Here is a 17,278-nt window from a genome sequence, read left to right as displayed (position 1 = left end):
CCATTTTTTTAAAAAAAGTACTCAAATCATGTTTAAAATTTTGTTTTTTTTAACATTTACCTTTCATTAAGTCAACCAGTAAGAATGAGAAATCCAAAATATCAAAACTGGAAATCATGAAGGATACTTAACACCCTTACACCTGACTCATCATCTAGTTTATTGTTCCTAATAACGTCATTTCCCACACCGATACATCGTGTAAAATAGCAACTGTTTTCTATTTTAAAAGTATTATCAGAACAATTCATTCCAAAATTTCAAATGTCTGAAGACACTCTTCCAACGTCTTCACAAAAGCAAGGCAGCCTGGGTGGAAAAATAAAAACATCGGTGGACTTTGTAAGGTTTTTAAAATTGTTTTTATGTATTGATTTGCAAGAGAGAGAGAGAGAGGAAGAGAGAGGAAGAGGAAGAGAGAGACAGAGAAAGAGGAAGATAGAAACAGAGAAAGAGGAAGAGAGAGACAGACAGAGAGAGAGAGAGACATTGACTTGTGGTCCCAGTTACTGAAGCATCATTGGTTGCTTCTTGTACGCACCCTGACCGGGGATCGAACCCACAACCTTGGTGTATCGGGACGATGCTCTAACAACTGAATGACCTCGCTAGGGCTAGATTGATGCATGTTAATCCACAGAATTTTAGGGACCATCATTTTTGTTACTGTGATTCGTCACACCGAATAAAAACAGGCTTTAACAGAAAATTCCAAGTAAATGACCGCAACCCCCCTGAAGAGGGTTTGAGCCTGTTTTCAGCTCAATGTGTCCTGAGAGGAAGGGACCTGCCACCCTTGCTCGAAACAGCTCCGAGCTCCCCGGGACCCCTCCCCAGGCTGGTCCTCTGGGAAGCAAAGGACAGCAAGCTGAGGTCCCCAGGACCGGGAAGTGCCCACCACTTGTCTTCCAGCAGCCAGGCAGCAAGACTTCCTCAGGGGCGAGATTACCCTACGGGCGCTCGGCAAAGCTCTGCCTTCCTGGGTCTGAGTCCAGCCTTTTGCCTTGGGCCCCAGGCATCGCAAAGGTATCCTGGGTTGAATCCTCGGCTGCCCCCTCAAACTCGCATCCATTGGGATCCCCCACAGGGGACCTTATTTGGAAACAGGGTGTTTGCCGATGACTATCGATTCGATCGAATGATGACAAAGGTTATGGTCCATGAGCACAGGTCCTTATAAAGTTCCTGCCTCCGTGAGGAGCACGAGCTCGGAATACAGAGGTGCAGCTATCCAGGGAAGCGCAGGTGGGACTCACGCCCAGGCCGGCGCCCCTGCTCCATCCTGTCTCGGCATGCCAGCTGGACATCCCGTCCCCAGGCTCCTGCCACCGTCCCTTGGCATTTGTGACCACTGAAGGGTGCAAAATGTACTCCGCAAGAGTACCTACCCCACCGAGGGCATCTTGCTCTCTCTCAGCTTATCTGTCTCTCGTTCCCACAGTGCAGCACACCTAAATATATTTGCTGTGTGTCCCACTGAAATAGTCACGGTATCTTCTTTAAAATGCTGTTAATAAATATCACTCAATGCCCTGGCTGGTGTAGCTCAGTGGATTGAGTGCCGGCCTGGGAACAAACCGGTCGCCGGTTCAAGTCCCCCTCACGGCACATGCCTCGGTTGCGGGCCAGGTCCCCAGTAGGGGGCGCACGAGAGGCAACCACACACTGATGTTTCTCTCCTTCTCTTTCTCCCTCCCTTCCCCTGTAAAAGTAAATAAATAAAATCTTTTAAAAAAATGTTACTCACCGTCCAGGGCATCCAATAAATTGAAATCATCTAAGAGAAAAACAGTCAAGTTAGAACTCAGGAGAATCCAAGCAAACTTGCAAATTAAGAACGCACCACTAAGAAAGGGGCTGGACCGGGCAATGTTTGGGGTACTTGGCAGGACTTGAAAATGCACTAAAAATGTGTCCTGATTTGTCTTCTCATTCTAAATACTCACTTCCATGCCTAGAACTGGTATGTCACTTTGCATGTACAACAACTGAGGATGGTAGAATTCAGCAGAAAGCAGAAGTGCGGAACAGGGTAATTTCGCCTGCGCCTCGTTCCACAAAAGGGTGGCCCTTTGAAATTGCTGCGGAAGGATTTCCAGCCCGTGGAGACCGACAGCTTTCCTGCGCGTCCGCGGGCGCGCTCACCCACAGCCAGGCACCCACGCACGTTTACGCTTCCCGCCCCCCCCAAAAAACGCGCTCTCTCCACCTGAAGCCAGGGACTGGGAGCTTTCTCCTCGCCTTCCCTCACCACGGGGGTGACTTCCGAATCGGAGGGGCTCTCCCGGGAGTGTGGGCAAGGCACCCGCGTAACACAGTACGAGAGGGGACGAAGGGGCCTTTCGGGGAGCAAACACGCAGGGGTCTTTGGCATTGGGAAACCCAACAGCGACAGAGTTGAACGGAAATCCCAGGTTTTTACGCGTAATGCTACTAATTCGTGCGATTTCGCCCTCAGGAAGAGAGGGTGGCCCCAGAAACGAGCCAATCCCTGCGAGCGTTATAGGGAGTCACAGTTGTGTTGAGTGTGCGTGTGCCAGTGCGTGTGCCTAGATGTACGCGTGTCCCCAGCCCAGCTCAGCCCTCCCGCTGCACCGGCCTGCACGCTGGGTTCAGCCCCCCACCGAGCGACACCCACTCTCTGACGCACTGCCTCCTGCCCAACCCCAGCCCAGCCTGCCTTCCCCAGGCCCCACCAGCGCAGAGGTCCTACTGTCTGTCCCTCCGACCCCCCTCGTCCTCAAACGTTTCAAGCCAGCAACCGGGCGCTGTGAGACCCCAGGCAGACGTGGAGTCTGCAGCTGGGGAACGTTCAGGGCACCGGGGTCAGGACAAACGCGAGTCGTGGGTACCTCCGAGGAAACCCGGGTGCCCGTGGTTTCCAGCCGGCCCCTCACAGCTCCGCGAGCTCTGCACACAGGCGGTGAGTCACCCTGGGCGAGGCCCCTGGCCCCAGGGTACAGGGCTGACTCACCCTGACTGCCCTGCCCCTCCTGACCCTTGTCTGATTCTTGTGGTTTCTCCTGGGGCCAGTTATCTCGGGGAAGCACACAGGGGGACGTGAACGAGTCCCCAGGACCCTGGTACTTGGGCTGCCCGGCGGGGGTGGGGGCACCGGCACCTGGGACAGATCCACCCACACCCTGACAGATGCTCCTGGAGGACCTCAGACTCCCCTAAATTCCACCACCAGGGTGGACTCCTTCAGGAACATGGGGGGCATGGAAAGAGTCACCACGGGGACTTCTCAAGATTCCATCCCTTATCTGCACAGCATGTCCTATACAAACACAGCGAGAACTCACAGCGTGGCGGTGAGAACAGAATACAAATAAAACACCTATGATAATAAAGTGCGTAACTCACACGCTTTGCACAGGGAACGTACAAAGTACATAAAGAAATGTGTAGAATGAACATTGAAATAAATTATATACATGCACCTAGGGTAGATAACAATACAGCTCCAATAATAGATTATAAAAATTAAAAATTACGCAATTTATATATAGCATGTGTGTGTGTGAATTATATAAATCTATAAAACTAAAATGGAAATAAATTAGAATAGAAATAAAAGGTATACATGATAATACATTATCGTGATTATGACATATATAACTTATTTATATATAACAAGTATAAATTATAAAAATAAGCAGATATAAATTATAGTGGTAGAAGTGAAATATGAATGTTTCTAACAATAAATGATATAAATTGTGTAATTTATAATTACATATCATTTATTGTTATACCTTATAAATTACACACTTTATAATGTGTACGCAGAACTTATAAATCATATAAATAAATACAGAAATTAAAATACATGAATTCGAGAAATAAAATTGGAACAGAAATCAGTGACAACATATAATAAGAAGTTGTAGAAGGGATGAGTGACGTAGCTTCAAGAGAGAACCTACAAATGATATAAGAAATAGAGGTAAAAATAAAGCAGAAATGATGTGTAGAAAGGACATCAGAACAGAAGGAAAACTCGGGCAGTCGGACGGGGCCTCAGACTTGCGGGCTGACCCTTGAAGAGCAAGAAAACCATAATAACGACAGAATAACAGCACAAGAAGGCAGGGATGGATTTTCTCACGGCCGGCTACCTTCCTGCAGCTCTCTAGACAAGACAGTTGAATTCCACAGCTCGGTGGCAAGTAGGAGGGGAGGAAAGGAGGCCCCACCCCACCCCCCACACCCTGCACCGCGTGGTCAGGCGGCCACACCTGCTCTCGGCTCCTGCAGCCCTGCCCCCGTCTGGCTCCTATCCCGGAGTTCTTTCCTTCCGCCCCTGGTCTCTCCAGGCCTCACTAAGAACCTCGGTTGCACAACAGCCGGCAAAGCCACGAGGACAAGACGCGGCAGCCAGGCACACACCCCACGCCCCGTGTCTGCTCACCCCAGGCAAAGGTTTCCCAGTAGGGCCGAACCCCTAAAAACCGGACGTCCAGGTGTGCGGGTGGAGCTTGACGCAGGGTAGCCTGCATGTAGAACATTCTAGCATAAAGCCCAAGCTGTGCACACCCAGGACAGGCAAACAGAGAGCCCAAAATTCCCAGGTGAGGAGGGAAGCAAGAAGCAGCGATCACGGCAGTTGGGTACATTTTAATTTGGTTTATTTTTAAAATATTTGGAACGCCCCGCTTTTTCGGGACGGCTTCTGAAATCTACCTTTCCAGGTACACGTGATGTAACTTTCTGCCTCGGTCTTACAGTTACCTGGGTTTGGCAAGCTGTCTCATTCGGGGAGCGTGGATGAATTCGTGTCAAGAATGAATGTTCTAGAAGAAAAAAAAACGCAGTCGACAGCTCTATTAAGCCCCAGCTGGCAATGTATTCAATGGTCACAGTCCATTAAACAGCTGAAGCCCACAGGGTCTGGCAGCCCCGCGAGGCGCCGTCTGTGGTCACAATAACTACACTGGCCGTCGACGGGCCCCCAAAACATGCTCTGCTGCCCCAGCCTGAGAAAAAATGAACCTCATGGGCACGGCGAGCTTTCAACGCGACTCTGTGTTTCTTAGTTTTAAAGCCTCACGCCGTCACGAACCTAACCCGTGTCCGAGGCGACTTCAGGTGACAAGAGGCAAGCCTGTTTCCTCCTCGTGGGCACGTGAGCCCCAGGGCTCAGAGAGGATCGGGCGCGGTCCTGTAGCTCATTCTACAATAGACCTGATGATAGCAGGTGAACTTGCCCCCCCGAACAAGCTCCGGGGGAACCTGACCCCGCTAGCTCCGGGGAGCCGTCCTGAGGGACACGCTTTGAGGCTTACAGGGGGGCAAAGACCACCCAGGACCCTCTGCTCCCTTACCTCCACGCAGAGTGCAGTTCCCAGGACTCCACTGAGTCCCTCTCTGCTGCTGGGAACTGAATCCTAACGGTTCCTGTTGTGTCTGACGGATGTCACCGTGTGGCCACTAGCCCATTTATAATTGTCGCCAGCATCTTGGGAATGAGTTGTGAGGCCCTCAGAGTCCCAGAGTTTGGGCACCTCCCCCCTCCCTGAGTCTTCACTTGCATCCGCCACTTGGCCATAAGTGTCAAACCTTTCTTCGCATACCAGAAAAACTCTTATTGATGCCTCAAAGCCCCGAGAAAATGACACCTCCTCTGGGAAGCCTCTGTCATTCCTCATGGATGCAGGGGTGGGTGGATAAGTAAATGGTTGGGTGGATACACGGAAGACTATGGGTGGGTGGATGGGTGGATGGAGCGATGCACAAATGGATGGATGGACAGGTGGATGGAAGGATGGATAAGTAGATGGACAGTGGATGGATGGGTGCAGGGATGGATGATGAGTGAGTGCATGGACTGACAGCTGGGTGGGTAGAGGGATGGTGGAATCCACAAGAAGTTAGAGAGACCTCGCTGATGGATCTTAGATAAGTTTGCTACCAGGACTGAGAAATTTCTCTCTGTACCGAGCTGAACTTCCCTAAATATGGGACACTCTCTTCCCCCACTGAGCCACATTCCTCGTAGAGGCAGGTGTCCCTGCATGGCCCACACCTGGCGAGCTCGGGGCTACCTACACAGGCAGCTATCCAGGCCCAAGGCCACGGGGCCCATCAGCCAGGGGCCACCATGGGCAGAACTTATTCCCGCCTTCATCGGTCCCCACACGCGGCCGTGTGACCCTGAGCAAGCTCCTGAGCTCTCTAACCTCAGAGACGCCATCTACAGAAAGGGCCCCGATAAATTTATTAATGGCGCGGCAGAGATAGAGTAACCAAGTGAGCAAGCACCCTTTGAAACATGTCACACAGCCCACACATGTCAGTGTTACGGAAAACATTTCAGCATCGAGAGAAATGCCGAGTGGCACGTCTGGTGAAACAAGATATTCGTGGTTTTTTCCTGGACTCCATTGCCTGGGACTGCGCCTTCGTGGGCTTTTAAAAAAACCCTGATGGAGACGCAGCCCCCTACTAATAACAATCAGGTGGCACAGGTAGGTCCAGGCAGGAGCAATAATCCCTTCAAGCTCCAAAGGGTACCGTGCTCTGGGGCCAGGGCCGAGACCCCCAAAGCTGGGCTTCCGGAAGCCACTGAAGGGTTGCTGAGCAGGTCCACATTTGGGAGCATCACTTGGGCACCAGAAGAGAGACAGAACACAAGATGGAAGGAGTCACGGGAATGCCCAGGGCACAGAGCAGCATCTTCTTTGTCTGGGCCCTGGGGAGTTGATTTCCTATAACTGGTTTCCCTAGAAACCTCTCTATTTCATCTTATGCATTAAAAAAAATGATATAGCATCCCGAAGGGGGAGTCTCTGGGAGCCCTGAAAACACCGCAGGAATCCAGGGAAAGAACTAGATGATGGCTCTGTGGATGTGCGGATCTCGTTGGAACAAAAAGAGAGGTGGAGAAAGGAGCCCGGGCCGAGAAACGTTCAGGAGGCGATGTCAACTATCTCGGCTAACAGATGGGACGTAAGACCAAGGAGCTGGCAACAGTGACTGGCAGCTCTTCCGTTTGCGAGTCTGGGCACATGGCCGTATCACGAAAGACAGGGATGAAGGAGGAGATGCAGGAGGGTGAGGAAGTAATCAGAAGCTGCAGGTATGATGGACGAGGAGACAGCATTGGTGCAGCCGGATGGACCTCATCTATCAGCAGTTACCTGTGTAAGCCTGCCGTGCGGACAGATTTGGGGTGGGACCTCGAAAAGCTCCATCTGTGCATCTCTGCCTTCCATCTAATCCTCTGCCATTTAGCTACCGTCTATCAAGTACATCTACCCATCCATCCATAATCTATAATCTATAATATCTATCCCTGCATCCTTCCATCCGCCCATCCCTCCAACTACATACACACCCACCCACCCATCCATGGACCCATCCAGGCACACACACATATATACACCGTCTATGACGTCCGTCCGTCCGTCTGTCCATCATCCATCATGCCCAGTGGCGTGCCACCTCACGCCAGCCAGGCCACGGTCCTTCAGTAACTTTCTCAGCAGGGAGAGGCCCCCTCGTCGTCACCCACCCCTGCGAGGCCCCTGTTCTTAACCGCCCTTGCTGTCTCTGCGACCCAGCCTACGCTCCCCTTCACTGTCAAACCCTGGACCGTGCTCCTCACCACGCATCCCTCTGTGGGGGGCGGGGGACACGTCCACGTTCTGCTGAGTACGTGGCAGGCGGCACCACTTGGAGTCACATCGTGGACTGAACCCACGCCCTCTGCACAGGAAGATAGCTAACGAAGGCAGAAGTGGACCGCCACTCGCTGGCTTCTTGCTGTATTTAGAAAACTTAGTGCTTGCAAGCCCATCTGCCCCACCCCCATCAAGAGAACAGGCGCTATTTATGCTTCGTGCACAAGTCACTCGGGCGCGTTGTGGTCCTGTGGAAACACACACCTTTTCTGGTCTGCATCCCTCCCTGGTCCAGCATGCCTGGGCAGCGCCCGGCAGGCCCCGGTGTCTCAGAGACACGCACAAGAAGCTGGAACTCTGACCGCATGCAGGGTGTCGGGCGGAGTTACGGGAGCTCTGGCCCTTCAGAAACACAAGCTGCTGACCCCACCCCCACATCCACGGGCCCCCCCGTGGGCCCCAACTTGCTGTTTGAGAATCACTGGTCGGAGGACTGGCCTCTGCCTCTGCGGTGAGTAAAAAGGAAGTCTGTAGCTTCCTGTTTAGGAGATTTAAAAAAAATAATAATAAAAGAATGACTAGCAATAGCAAGAGAACTGCGCGAGGGAAGGCGTGTAAGAGTGAGTCATTCGGAGAGAAATCTGAAACACACCCAGGTGTTCTGCTCCCAAAACCGGTCAAGAAAGAAAAAAAAAAAAAAAGGAAAAAAAAAAAAGGTAGGCAAAGAGTAAGAACAGGAATTTCCAGAAAGGGAAGCCCAGGGCAGGGCTATCTACAGATGTGAAAGATACCCTTAATCAGGTAAATAGGAAGAGGAATTTGATGAGTTAGCACCTTTTCGGCCAACAGATGGGCAGAGACTAGGAGCAGGGCATGGTGGGTGGTGGACCAGAAGTCTGCAGGACAATGAGACCGCATTCGGAACCAGTGTGGCGGCACCGACTGGGCCCCATGAGGGATGCCTCTTGGGCAGCCTGGCCATTTTTCCAGAAGGAGCCAATTGTAACAAAATATTGTCAGACACGTGTGTTCTTAGAGGTCTTGGTACGGCTTAAGGGCAAAATGTCCATTGAAACTAAGAGTCCCTGTGGGACATCAGGAAAGGGAGTTGTCTTTCCCTCCCTTTCCTCCGTAGAATTTCCTTCTACGTCCATGTCAGATGCATACACCTCTTGCAGCGGCTGCAGGAGCCTCTGTTCAAATACACGGCATTGGCTTATACCCTTTGTCTTTCTAGAAGCCAACAAGAAAGAGGTCTCTCTCTTCCTTGGCGATCTTGCTGGCCTGTGATGTACTCCGTAGTCTGTTGTCCTGTGCATGTGTCATTCTTGGAGGTTCGGGAAATCCGCATAACTGCAGGAAATATTTTCCAAAGCATTCTCTCGCCCCCCACCCCCGACAAAAAGTATCGGGAGGTTCCTCTGTGGGCACACCCACGCCGTGATCCACCACTGGATTTGGCAAGGCGGTCACAGGACAGTGTCTATGGACCCCCTGGGGACAGGCCCCCCAGTGTGAGGACCCAAGGAGACCAGGTCATGGGGACCAGGCACCGGAAGAGGCGCTCCTCAACCATCTGGGCGTCTGAAGAATTCCACGTGGGCCCCCAGTCCCGAGCCATTTCCAGCCTCAAGAGACATGTCAGGCTTGTCTCCAAGCTGGTCACCAAAACAGGGGACCCTCTTCCCTAAACCAGACCATCGTGATGGGAAAGTGTGACCGGGAAGGGACAGCAGGAGGGCTCCCGTGGAGGACTCATCAGCTGGAAAAAGCATCTACATCATCTTCCACCTCCAGCAATCCTGCGATGACCCCACGCTGCCTTCTCTCCCACAGGACAGTCTTCCACCCGCCCCCGGGCCCGATGGAAAAAAGCGCTCCTCCCCCTTCAATGAAGTGGCTGAATATCTTGACATGCAGACAGTGTCTGGAAGCATCAGTGACAGAGGGCGCGGTGAGGTGGTGAGTGGGTTGCAATTAAGCTGTATCGGGGCCCAGCAAGCAGGTGGGACGGTGGATGGCTTTTCTCTGCGAGGAAGGCAGCAGCAAGCACCCTCGGGGGCGAGTCCACGGGCTGGGGAACGCAAGCCCCCACGCAAGCCTATGCTTGTTGGGGGGACGGCGGGGAACCCCAGAGACTGGCCGTGAGGCGTCATCTCAGGTGGGCGTTGCAGCTTCCAAACAGGGGAGACGCAGAACTGACTTTGGGAGGAGGGACCCAAGTCACGCCCATCCTCCCTGAGGTCATCCTCATGACCGGCGGCCAACAGCCCGTGGCACAAACACCAGAGTCCCTCGCCCTGTGCCCGAAGGTCGTCTGGGGCTGCAGAACTCTCTGATGTGGGGCATCATGGACCCTGGAGGGTGTTGAGCAGAATCCCCGGCTTCCACCCAGCAGATACAGGGCCACGCCCTTCCCAGTGACAACTAAAAACGCTTCCAGATATGAAGTGTCTTCTTTTGGGGGAAAGCCATGTCAGCGTAGGGTTAAAGCCACGTCTTTCCTTCCGTGGACTGCCTTGTCTCCACCCCCGAAGGTCGGAAAACCCCTGGAACACGGGGCCCCAGGACCCAAGCATTCTGAAGTCAGGCCAGGGTCTCCAGCTCCAATGTGGAGACCTGTCCCCGGGCCTCACAGGACTTTCGCAGCCGGAGTGGACACCAAGGCACCAGCGAGTTTCTGTAACAAATTGTTCTCCGTGCCACCAGCCAGAAAGGAAACTTTGCTGATAAAACCCAGCTGCGTCTTCAGAACAGCCTGTTCCTGTCCCCGGCCCCAGGACGGGAGCGGGGAGGGGGCACCTGAAGGAGGTCAGCGGCTACTAAACCTCGAATTTCTCTGCGTTTTGGGGGGCCAGGCTGGCTCCTGTTACCTGCCTATCCCCCTGTTACCTGCCTATCCCCCTGCTCCGTGTCCCCACACCCACCGCTGCCACCAGGTCAGCCAGCCAGCATCTGAAACACATCAACCAACTTCATGTTGCTAAGCACAGTCTTCATCAGAAGCGGGCAATTCCGGGCTAACAGTGCTGGGTTTTTTGGGTTTTTTTTTTATGTCTCTCCCCTGAAAACTTTCAAAATGACTTGTTTGGGGGCTGCCCTGACCTGCAACCGCAGACTGACCAGAAAACCATAGACACAGAGCTGGTCACTCTCGCCGATATTGACCACCTCACCCCACCCTTGGGGCCCTGTCCCATTCACCTGTTTGGATATTTTCCCCCTCTGCCCCCACAGATGGCCCTTGCTGGGGCAACCAGAACCAGGGCTCACCCATTTCCCTGGAGGCAGGCACACAGTAGGTGCTCAGAAAAAAAACCCATCAGAAAACCATAAACAAGTAGCAGAGAGGGACCGGTCAGAAACTTTGGAGGAGCTGGTGTGGTTTTAACGCATGGAACATACACGGACAACAAAGCAAAACAAGAAAATCTATAAAAAAGGGGGGGGGGGACAAGCAGAGAGCTTCCAGAAGGAGACAGAGAGGCAGGATGCCTCTCCCCCGCTCTCCCAAACGCCCCCACCCCGGGCCCATAGATCAGGCTTGATTTGCTCCGAAGTCACGCACCAGGCCTTCTCTGTCCTCTCGGTCCTACGTCTCGTTCCAAAAATACACCCAGCGCCCACCAGACCAGTCCTGAAACTCCACTGCCCGCCCCCCTGGCCAGGTAGAAGTGTGGCGGTATTAACGAGGACAAATACCGCACCGTTTGGTGTAAAATCGCACGGCAGGCCGGCGGACCTCCGGAATCCCGACTTTCCTTCCTGCAGGGCAGGGGGGAGGGGCAGCCAAGTCTCCAACTCCCTTTTTGAAACGCAGACACCAAAGCGCACGCCAGGAACAGGCCGGGCGAGCTGTGTGGGATTGCGGAACCGGGCTGCAGCGAAGTTTCCTGCTCTGGAAACTCCTTCTGTGTCTCCTGAAGGATCCCGCACTGCACCCTACGCGCTGAGAACACGTTTCTGGTCTTCGCGCAGCCCACCGCCCCCCCCCCCCCCCCCCCCCCCCGGCCAGGGCTCCGCGGGCGCGGCAGTCCCCGCGGCCTGAGGACTAGGCGGGCTTTCGGACTCCTCCAAGGCCCGGAGTTGGTCTAACGTTTCCCTCCCCCACCCCGCGGCTGTCAGGCTCCCGAGCAGCGTCCAAATTTAGGCCCGGGACAGGACACAGGGCGTGGCTCGGAGCTCCCACCGCGCCCCAGAACAAAGGAGTGCGCTGGAGAGCCCCGCCCGTGTGGGGGCGCAAAGGCGGGCCCCGGGAACAACGTTTGCCCCTCGGGTGGGGAAGGCGAATGTCACCGGTCCCTCCAGACCCCCGCGACTTTTCACAGTTGGTGGTTTTGTTTGTTTGCGGTTTTTTTGGAAAACCAGAGCTGACGTTTGTCCTCTGGACTGCGCCCAAAACGGCCCGCGAAGAAAGTAGGCGGAAGCCCAGCGCCGGCCGCTCCTTGGGGCGTTGGCCACCCGAGGGCACCACGCGTCCCGCGCGGCGGGGAGACTCCAGCTGTGCCCGGTGCACCCCCTCCCTGCGCCCCTCCCACACCGGGCGCCCGCGGGTCTCCCGGGGAACCCGCGTCCTCCCCCAGCCGCACGCTCACCCTGCGCGGACACCAGAGCGTTCAGCAGGCCGATCAGCAGCAGCGCGAGGACAGCCCGGCGCGCCATGGTGCGCCCGGTGTGGCGAAGGGACGATCCCCGGAGTGGCGCTCGCGGGCGGCGGCTAGACTCAACCCCCCCACCCCCACACCGGGGCGGAGCCGGAGCGGGACTGGGGAGAAGGGGCGCGGCGCTGTCACCCCGCCCCGGCCCGCGCTCGCCCCGCCTGTGACCACCCAGCCCTGCTGCCCAGAAGCAGCCCCGGGTGGAGCGCGCGGAGCTGACAGCGGACGGCTCGGCTCCCACGGGGCGGCCTAGGCTGGGGAAAGGAGCCCCGTCCCCACTGGGGAAAGGATGGGGATACCCCCTACCCGCCCCTAACGGGAACGCCAGGGCTGCACGGAAGCAAACAAAACCCGCTTTTACCTCCGTTTAATGGGGCTCCCCCAGCGCCGTGAAACCCTTCCCTTGTCTGGAAAGTGGGGGGACCCTCCTTGTCTCTACAACCCCTTCCAGACTGTAACGGGACCCCCTCCCCCAAGAGAGACTCCTTAGGAAGACAGAGTGAGCTCCTCTAGCTTTGAGGGGAAAGTGGGGGTGCACTGCCCCCCAAAGTCCAGGCTGGACTCACGGACACCACAGCAGGGTGGGGGCTTGGAGGCAGTGCGGGTCGGTCGTCTCTTCCCCCGCCTGACCAAGGGCTGCCGTTCGAGAGGCCTCCAGTTCCCGAAAATCCCCCCAGGCCAGGTCGGGGGTGTGGCTGGCAAGGCCGGACAAGCCTCCCCTGTCCCATCTGAGGCGGCAGGCCTCGTTCTCAGGGGTCTCTGCAGGCATTCAAAGGGCACCAGCTGCCTTTCCCTGTGCCAGGCTTGCAGTGTATTTCTTTAATGAAGATATTAGCTTAAAATTCTGTCCGCGTGGCCGCGGGGGCCTGAGACTGCGTCTCGGACGGGGGAAGGATCCCTGAGTCACAGTGGCGCAATCCGCCCGCCAAGGCCGACCGAGGTCTGGTGAGCGCAGCTGTCCCCTCCTCCCAGCGCGAGTCAAGGCCCCGGTTCCTGGCCTCAAGGAGCCGGTCTGCGGCCGCAGGCTGGCGCCCAGGATCAGGCACAGCCCTGGCCACAGGGGGCGGGCCGTGCGCCAGGGCCCACCTTGCCTCTGTGTGAACGCTCACCTTACACCGGCTGCGTCTGACAGCTCCTCGGGGCCAGGCTGTTCATTCCTTGGCCGAGGGAATCCCAAACACGTGCAGACCAGGTATCGTTTCAGCGAGAAAAAACAAACAGACCCCCCTCCCCCCAGCCTTTAAAGTGTTACTTCTTGTAGTAAGCCTAGGTGGGCCACCTAGCTGCAGAGCCCCACCCCCTGTCCCCGGTTCAGGCCTCTTTACATCTTTTTTCTAACCCTCCCCCATGTACCCTTAAAAGTGTCAATTAGTACTTTCCATCTCCCCCCTGCCAGTCTTGGGGCCAATGGAGGGTGGAGACCCTAAGCCAGAGCCAATGGGAGGACCTCAGAGCTCTTATGGTGGAAGAGGATGGGATGCTGGAGCTGCTGCAGCCTTTTTGGCACCTTGAGGTCAGTCAGCCTCAGAATGGAGCATAGATGAAAACGAACAAACAAAAAACTCGTGCTTCCTGCAGAATGCAGAGATTCTTTCCTGGGAAATTTCCAGTTCACTCCTATTATCTTCAAAAGAAATTCCTACCTGCACAATCGCAAACTCTTCACACTTGTAATGTCCCACAAAGTTCTGGAGTCGGGGTGCATCTTATCACTGAGGGGTTAGGCCCCCATCACCCAGCGTAATAAATATGCCTGGTCACTCTCTGAATGCCGGGCTTGCAGGCTTTTACGTACGTGGCTACAGAGAGGCCTTTTGAAAGCTTGTCTTTCTAATTCACTCAGCTGCCTTGGGGTTATTGCCAAGTGCAACTTTCCTCGGCTCCGAATTAAAATGTCCACAATATTTCACAGCCACTCTGGTGACAGGGGAGCTTTATCTTCCAGAATGGCAATTAAGTTAGTGGAAGAAACCTCTTGGGTTGTATCCAAACGGCACGGGAAGCGTGTTGGAAGGCCGTAAGCTTGACTGAGAGAAGGAGTTCAAGCTGGCCGTGCATTGTACTGGCTGGACCTCGGGGCACGGCCAAGTTCTGACCGTTTCCGACAGACGCCAGCGGCCCTCCTCTATGTTTGTTTCAACGTAACCCTCGGTAGCTCCCCGCCTCTGCCGGACCCTTGCCTATCTCCTGAGTGCGTAATGATTAATCCCCCTGACTTTGGTCTATTTATAGCCTGTTCTCCAAGCCAGTCACATGCATATATGCACATATTCCCTCTACATTTACATGCATGTCATTATCCATCCATCTGCTTGTGTGGTAATCCGTTCATCCATGCATCTGACTGTCCATCCTCCCATCCATCCATTTATCCATCCATCCATCATCCATCCATGCTTCCATTCATCCATCCATTTATCCATCCATCCATTCATCCATCCATCCATCCATCCAACCATCCATCCATCATCCATCCATGCTTCCATTCATCCATCCATTTATCCATCCATGCTTCCATTCATCCATCCATTTATCCATCCATCCATTCATCCATCCATCCATCCATTTATCCATCCATCCATCCATCCACCCATTCACCCACCCACCCATCCATCCATCCGTTGTGCATGAGAGACTCTAATTTGCCCATCCCACATCTCTTCTACTTTCTCCCACAATCAGAGACTTGGATTTTATTTATGTTGGCAATATGCCACCTATGAGACTATTGGCTCACTCTTCCTTAGAGTTAAAAAAAAAGAAAAGAAAAGAAAAGAAGTTCTATGGAATAACATTAACGTCAGCAGAAATTGTTAGGGAACACTTCTGAAAAATTCTTGAAGAGGTAGCGCAATGGCCGGCAAAGGCCACTTTGAGCTCTCTCTGCTTCATCTTCTGGCTGCCTGGAATGTGGAGGTGATGTCTGGAGCCCCAGCAGCTACGCTGGGGCAGGAAGTAACCTAGGGGCTGGGATTAGAAGCAAGAGTTCTTAGCTCCCGCATCTGAAACATAGCCTGGGGTGGGTCTTCTGCAGAAATCAAGAGCTGTGGGGAAGCTGCTTCATCTGTGAACAGCTGCTCTGTTGATGAAGCTGCAGCCCGTGGTTCATGTGGCTCAGAACCAAGAACCAGCTTCCCAGAACCCTGTGTTTCAATCCTGAATCCTGTTTGTCTCTCAGTCTGCTTCAGCCGGTCAACAACCTTCTGTGTTAGGACTGCCTGTGTTGCTGGCATCGTGTCCCCCACCTGGGGCGGCTGCCAAGGGTGGGCCAGGGTGGTCACAGTGATGGGGTGAAGTCAACCATCCAGGGCGCCCCCAAGACGTGGGGCGGCCGCAGAGCCGTGGGAAGGGGACGTCTGTTGATTTCTGTGAATCTCCGTCTGCTGACAAGTCTGACGCCTGTGCACATTTCCCGCGTCGGCCCCTGGCCTGGAAGCCCCACCCAGCCCAGACTCAGGGCCCTTGTAATGCTCAACCCCAAAACCAAAGGCATCAAAGTGAAAGTGAGCTCCTCCCGCTAAGTGAGGCATTCAGGTAAAGAAGCTTCTTCTCGTGGTCTCTGTCCTCATCGGCAACACACCCACCGAGTCTACACTCGCGCTTGAGTTTGAGGCACCCACTCGCGAGCAGCCAAAGACTTGCGCATCCATTTGGGCTTCCCCCCAAACTTGACTACCGATCGCCTGCTGCTCACAGCATGCCTGACGGACCTCATAAACACTCAAGGACATGGTTTTGTACAGCACATGTACCGTATACTGCAGTCCCACAACACAATGAGCGAGGAAGAAGACAGTGTTGGGAAGAAAATTACAAGGAAGACAGAGTACAGACGTATATTTTCTGCATGTCTGACGTATCTACATGTCTACTTAATTTTTAACACGTCGGCCATGTTTGTTTTATGTGGGTTTTTTTCCACCAATCTCCCCACCATTTTCCAATAGAGTTGCTTAAAAAGTATCCACGTAAGAGGGGACCTGTGTAGGTCAACCCATTGCTATTCAAAGTCCGTCCGTGCCTGTATAGGAATGAAAATGGCATGGGGGTGACGCGCCCCTGCCCGTCACTTCTAAAAGGGTGAATTGTTCCAACCGCTGTGTCTAATGAGCTGATCCCAAAACTTTGTGTTCAGGCCCGACTCCCATGCGCTTGCGTGGGGCCTGGAGTCTCAGCAGGCTTGTGCATTTCCATGGCTAATTGTTAAGACTCCCTGTTGGCTCAGAGAATGACAAAATAGATAATTTATGGAGTTAGAACATGAATTGTTACTGCCTTTTTTTTTTTTTTGCTACAACTCAGCAAAGCAGGCTGCCTGGTTCCAGCCAGTGCACCAGCTGTTGGTTAAACACCGTTAGGAGAGTCGTAAATCATTTACGAGAGTTGGTGGTTTCCTGTGATGCAAGTCTCTCCTGTACAGTTTTCTCTGACGCCTTCTTGGCTAGGGGAGCCCCGAGACCACACTTACCTCTGTGGTCACAGCCCCTGGGCCGGAAGTGGAGGCATGAGACCTTCTGCCTTCACACCTGTGCTGGCCCCTGCTCACCCAGGTCTCCTGGGTCCAGCATTACCTGCACTCCCCACCAATTCATTACAACAGAGCTTCGATTCCAGACGGACCTTACTATTCGGGCTGCTACGACGGGAGATCATAGATCGGGCAGATGAGAAACAACAGACAGTTACTTCTCACCCTTTGGAGGCTGAAGTGCAAGACCCAGGTGCCAGCAGATTCGGTGTCTGGTGAGGATGGTCGTCCTCAAACAAGACTGCCAGCTTCTTCCTGGGTCTTCACCCGGTGGAAGGAGCCAAGGAGCTTTCCGGGGTCTGTTTTATAAAGGCCACTAAGCCCATCATGGGTTCCCCATCCTGATGACTTCAGCACATCCCAAAGAACGCACCTCCTAACACCATCACGTCAGGCGCTGGGGTCTCAGCCTCTGCATTTGGGGGCACGAACCCCTGCCTTCAGTCCATAAGAGAGTCAGTGATTGA

The 17,278-nt window shown here is 54.1% G+C and overlaps 1 protein-coding gene across 3 annotated transcripts in view; it reads right to left on the bottom strand.

The window, feature by feature from the left end:
- Nucleotides 1-12,376, bottom strand: part of LOC139440583 (CD99 antigen-like) — a 28,854-nt gene extending 16,478 nt beyond the window's left edge. For all 3 annotated transcript variants that reach the window (XM_071220379.1, XM_071220380.1, XM_071220381.1), the window contains exons 1-2: nucleotides 12,221-12,376; nucleotides 1,748-1,777 (exon numbers count right to left, since the gene is read on the bottom strand). In XM_071220379.1, coding sequence (XP_071076480.1) covers nucleotides 1,748-1,777; nucleotides 12,221-12,287 — 97 coding nt within the window. In that variant the 5' untranslated portion in view covers nucleotides 12,288-12,376. The remainder of the gene's footprint in view (nucleotides 1-1,747; nucleotides 1,778-12,220) is intronic.
- Between the last annotated feature and the right edge of the window lie 4,902 nt (nucleotides 12,377-17,278).

The sequence above is a fragment of the Desmodus rotundus genome, chromosome Y, assembly GCF_022682495.2.
Source record: "Desmodus rotundus isolate HL8 chromosome Y, HLdesRot8A.1, whole genome shotgun sequence".
NCBI classification, from domain to species: Eukaryota; Metazoa; Chordata; class Mammalia; order Chiroptera; family Phyllostomidae; genus Desmodus; species Desmodus rotundus.
Note: the sequence above shows the minus strand (reverse complement) of the source record. Positions and strands in the feature narration are given on the sequence as shown.